The sequence below is a fragment of the Onychostoma macrolepis genome, unplaced genomic scaffold, assembly GCF_012432095.1.
Source record: "Onychostoma macrolepis isolate SWU-2019 unplaced genomic scaffold, ASM1243209v1 Scaffold226, whole genome shotgun sequence".
NCBI classification, from domain to species: Eukaryota; Metazoa; Chordata; class Actinopteri; order Cypriniformes; family Cyprinidae; genus Onychostoma; species Onychostoma macrolepis.
In genome coordinates, this window is record NW_026704738.1 from 914 (window position 1) to 6,842 (window position 5,929).

Consider the following 5,929-nt stretch of genomic DNA (forward strand, 5'->3'; position numbering starts at 1 on the left):
GTTTTGCAATAAATAAATTGCACTAAATCAAATGGAAACTACATATTTTCCAGTTTACGAAAGCTTTTGAGCCTCAAATACTTAGAAATGCTAACTTCTTGAAATTCAGTTGTCTGAACAAAGAACACCATATTGCTGAAATGGTTTTGTGAATTTGATGTAAAAATCTTGATAACATTATAAAGGGACCTCAGAGAACAGTACAAAATAATAAAAACCTTCATGGCAGTTCATGACCCCTTTCATGACACACGTGAGAAGGTGATGTGTGGACTTCAGAGTTTTAGGGTGTTCCCAACACTTCTAGATATGACTCTAATAAACATAAGTTCAAATGCATATGAAATGTGTTCACCTGTCTGAGCGGAACGCTTCCTCCGGAGCTGTCGGCCTGTGAAGATGCTGCTGACCCTTTGACCCCAGGTGTCCTGAACCCCGCAGCGGGGCGAGCTCATCTTCTCCAGAGTGACCCTGTCCAGTCCTCCAGTGACGGGCAGCTGAGACAACCACTGAAACTCTCTGAAACACAACAGAGCTCCATCACAAACCCATTCCTCTGGAGTAGTGCTAACATCATTCAACTGCAGTGTTTTTGATAGCTGGTATGATATTATCATATTGACATATATCAAGTGTTATATTGCCAAATGTGATTTATAAGGCAATTTTGGTGACATGTATTGTCCTGCTATGCCTTTCAGCTATGGACATTAATAAATGTATTAAGAAATAAAAACATCCACTGATCCCATAGGGTAATGTAATGTATGAAATATATTGCTCTAAAACAAGAGAGATATTGCCATACATGTTACCTATAAAGCAATATATAATTTTCACATATGTACATTTTCTGTGCAGATGAGGATGTGTACATAATCTATGCATTCCTTTCTACATGTTGAGGCAGGTTTAATAATGTATTATGTCATTGATTGTAATTGGTAACGGTGTGTCCACATATTGCAGTGATTGGTTATGTGTGTTTTTTAAATTGAATAATGTTGGAACTGTCTGTATTTGCCTGATGAATAAACAGATTAAAATATTAGCCCTATTGTTTTATTGAGAGATTAAAATAGTAGTCCTTTTGACCTATTGAGAGATTAAATCTATTAAATATATTAAATCTATTGAGAGAATTAAGATTAAAATGTTAATCCTATTGATCCATTGAAAGATTAAAAAACGAATCCTATTGTTTTATTGAGAGATTAAAATGTTATTCCTATTGTTTTATTGAGAGATTAAAATATGCATACTATTGTTTTCTAAGAGATTGAAATATTAATCCTATTGTTTTATTAAGAGATAAAAAAAAATATTAGTCCTATTGATCTATTAAGAGACATAACAATGTATTCTATAACGATCTATATAAATACTGAGAAAATAAGAAAAAAAATACTGTTGTATGAATAAAACATAAATTACAATTGAGAGATAAGTATTTTTCATTTTGAAATATCATGCATATCGCCAATATCAGTAAATTGTAACACCCATATTTCATATGGAAAAGTGTTATATTACATTTGCATATCAGAAGACGATGAACTGACATCCAGAGAGTGATCATACAGTAATGATAAAACAGACAAACAAACAAAAACACATCAGCTTTCATTCTCCCACCTCTACACTTAGTGTATTTCAACAGATGACAAAAACCAAAGTCCCTGTAACTCAACTAAAGCATTGCGAAAACAACGTCACAGGTTTACCTGATGGCAGACTTGACTTCAGCTGTGCTGTGAGATTCATTCTCCTTGTGCAGGTATCCATATCGCTCCAGAAAACCCTGCGCATTTTATCGCCATTACTCCTCAATCTACATCTGAGACATGCTGATATATCAGAGCACCGTAAACAAAGCATATTTTGAAATGAAGTATTTGTAACACAGACACAACAGTCAATACCCACATGAGCATTGATTGAGGTGGTCAGAAGCATTTGTTGTTCCCTGCATAAAACAGGAAGATCTGTAGGAAGATGTGGGCCTTTGTGCCTCTGAAATGCTTTAGAAGATGGCCTTTATTGTGTTGTGAAAACCCTAGATGAGAATGCAGAATGACCATACAGAAAGGAAAAAGCTGTTTCATTTGAGAATGTGTGGTATTATATCTCTCTGCAATGCCCCATTTCCAAACACTGGTTTGTGGAGAAACTAAAGGAAATGCTTTGCTTTGCTTTTTTTTCCAGTGGAAAGCATCAGTTTTGGATCTGTGCATGAGAGGATATCTCACTGTCAGGTACTGGCATGTAAACTGCATATTTGCCTGTAGTGTAGGTGTAGTGTAGATCTGAACTGGAGGTCACAGGTACAGAGTATGTTGACTGATCTGAAGTGAGGCAATACATAATTAAAGTAGCGGAAACAACTTTATAGAGGAACCCAGATTTCAACACGTGCACAGAATCATTGTTTATACTTTGAACAAGTCTGCCAGAGTATAATCAGGAGAAGAAACTTATAAACTAAAAATCACACTGAAACCATCAATCAGTGGCTGTTTTTATTTACTGTTTGATTGTGCAGCTGTCATGTAAATGTTTCTCAGTTCTGGAGACAGAAGCATGTAATGACAGTGCTCACAATGGAAATGCTTCTTTGGGTTAATTGTAGTTTATGGCTGTGCCAATTATTCTGACCACAAAACAGGCTCGTTTTCCATAGCTGAGAGGCACAGCAGGACAATACATGTCTCCAAAATGTTTGCATGCTTTTGTATACCTAAAAGCATGACTTTTCTTAAAAGCATGAATTTACTGGAATCATTGAGGCTTAGACGCTTTCAAGAATATCAGGAAACAGAGACAGTTAGTTAGATAAAGGCTATATCCCAACAGGGAACGGTAACAACAACTTCCACTAACGTTTTTTAAATGTTATATAAATGTTAGGAGAAAACGTTCTTATGGAACGGTCTTATATCCTTATTAATATTTGATATACGTTGTCATGGCGTTGAGAGAAAAAAAATCTCAGTTTGTACTTGATAAACATGTTCTTTAACATTTAAATAACTTTATAATCACGACAACAAAAATGGATATTTTAACGTTTAAATATTAAATGAAACGTTATATTCTGGGTGACAAGTTACGTTGTAAGAAACATTTTTGCAATCTAAATAACGCTTTAATCACAACAAGAAAACTGGACATTTAACCGTTTTCAGAATAATAAAAATTAACGTTCAAATACTTTTATTTTGGGAACAAATATAGTAGAACGTTGTAAGAAAAGTTTTTGTATACTTTAAATAATGTTGCATCATTAAATAATGTAGCCTAATCTAATCCTGGGATGCAAGTAAAACAGAAATCAGTCAACAGTCCTTGTCCGTATCTAAACGTACCCACGGCGTTATGTTGGGACAGAAGAACAGAATGATCTCACCTGAGCCTGAGCAGCTGTGGAGACTGGAGAGCTGACGGCGGTCTGAACGCATAACAGCGCTGACAGCAGCACAAACACCTCCATCTGCGTGCGTTCACTCTTTATTTATAAAAGCACCTCATGAAAATAGATCCCATCACGATAAACCCAAGGGAAGAGCGCCGCAGTTCACGCTGAACGGCTCTGAAAGCAGCGACTCCCCTGCGCGCGGTCCGCCTCCAGAGCGCGCTGATCCAGAGTCTGATGAGTTCAGAGACACTCGTGCTTGCGTGAACGAACCTACCCAACTATCAAAAATAATTTCTAAGAACAGTTCGCTAACTTTCCATTAGCTTAGGAAAACGTTATATCTGAATGTTCTCTGAGCGTTCAAAACGTCATGACAAAAAATAAAATAAAATGCATTACAAATTAAATTAATTAAACACGTTCAGGTATTTAAAAACCTTTATTCTTGGTTATGTGAATGTTAGACAACATTAAAGAGAACATTCCATTTTATTGTTTTGCGAACATTATGGGATATTTAAACGTTCTCTAAAACACCGAACGTCCAACTAAAATTTGTCAGAAAAACGCTCCATGCTCAATTTATACATAATGTTCTTGTGAACGTTAGTTAACTTGAAATGAACATTCTCTTAACGTTTGTTCATAATTTTGAGAGAGCCTATAGCTGGGTAACTGCACTCCGATTGTAACTGAGCCGACCAGACGTCAGGAGTGCGGATCCAATTGCAAAGCTTTATTTCTGAACATAGACATGGTCATAACAGGCAGGGTCAAACAAAGGCAAACAGGTATATAGAGGGCAAGGCAAGAGAAGTATTCTAAACAGGTGTGTTCAATCGTGGGCTAACAATATCCAGAGGGTTTAGACAAAAGAGGTAATCTGTAAACAAAGCAATGGTCCGGGCTGGGATAAACAGTATCCGAACGGCAAGGCAAGGGTTAATCAAGGGAACACGGGCTAGAATAAGAACGCGGGAAAAACAGGCAAGGCAAGACTTATGACAACTAAGTAGACAAGGCTAAACAAACACAGAAAGGCTAGGTAAAGCAGCTATGGCTAGGAGAGGGACATATGCAGAACTAAACAGAGTTAAACATAAACACAGAATGGCGCGATAAGGCAGCTAACACTAGTAGAGTACTACACACAGAACAATACTCAGCAAACTGTGAACAGAAGTCCACAGTTTATATAGGGTGTGTGATTGTGTGATAGCTGTGTGATCAGAGCATTCAGCTGTGTAAGTGCAATCAGTGTAATCAGCTGTGTATGTGTCATCAGTGCAATGGATGATGGGAAATGCAGTCCAGTGTGATGTATGGTGTGAGAGTCAATGTGGTGAGCTAGTGACCTCTGGTGGTGAGTGAACGGAAGTTCATAGACCGGATTTGTGACACCGATGTAGTCAAGAGGCTGCGATAATTAGATAAAACAATGCAAGTGCCATTTATTATAAAGCACGTAAATGTATGTGCTGGTTTGCAGGAAAGAAATTTAGGACATTTTAATGCCTAATGAAACTTGACACCAGTTTTGTAACAACAAATATATAGCCTACTCAGTCATTTTCTGAACAAATAAAAAATTATTTTCTGTAGAATTTCCAGGATTTTACTGGCAAAAGGTTGTCAATAAAATCCTGTAAAAATCATGTTAATTGCTGTAAAATAGATTACAGTATAATTATAATAATGCATATAAGTATAATAATTGCTGTATGTGAAATGCACACTGTAAAAATGTGCTGCTAAATAACGGTAATCTGACAGCACTGTGAACTTATTTAATTTGAGTCCACTGAGAAGGAATAGCTCTTAGTATAAAACTTTAAACACTTAATGTGTAATAGTGAAATAACTAAAAATATGACTTTAACTCAAATCTTTATAGTTCACTTTTAGCTAACACATGTATGCACTGAAGTACATAAAGAGATCATTTCTGTATTAGCAACTCGGCAGTTATTGCTTTTAAATAAAGCATCAGAACATCAGAACTCACATGCTACTTCCTATCAGACAAAAGAGCTATTATCCAATATTTTCTTGGATAATTAACAATCTAGTGGAACATCATATTGCTTAGAGGTTACTTGTTCATTGCAGAGAACATTTAATGGACTTATGAGCTACATTACTTCCTTTTTAAAGCTGAAATTTCTGAGCCATTAGCATCACCAAACCAAATAGCAAATATAATTGCCATTTTTATAATTTAATTGCAGACTTTTTGAGTACAGTCTGATATATTGTTAGATTAATATCTTCTGAGATGTCAGAGAAGACAGACTAATAAGGTTGTCTTCTTATTAGGAGAAACATCTAGAAAGCAGAATACTTTGTTTATCTTCTACACAATGATATCCAGGAGAAACAACTAAGGTACTAAGTAGGTCTTGGTTGTGATTTTTCTTCATTATGGAATAAATGTTGGTGCAAACAAAGAGCCCCAGATACTTAAGTTTAGGCAGGGTAATGAGGTTGCTAATTCAGATACCAAGGAGATGATAG

At 36.0% G+C, this 5,929-nt stretch overlaps 1 protein-coding gene across 1 annotated transcript; it reads right to left on the reverse strand.

The window, feature by feature from the left end:
* Positions 1–355: 355 nt before the first annotated feature.
* Positions 356–3,630, reverse strand: LOC131535262 (matrix metalloproteinase-28-like; the record flags this gene model as incomplete). The annotated part of the gene is made up of 3 exons (XM_058768207.1): positions 3,407–3,630; positions 1,725–1,801; positions 356–519 (listed from the first exon to the last, which is right to left on the reverse strand). Coding segments are annotated over exons 1-3 (325 nt in total), but the record flags the coding sequence as incomplete, so codon positions are not given.
* Between the last annotated feature and the right edge of the window lie 2,299 nt (positions 3,631–5,929).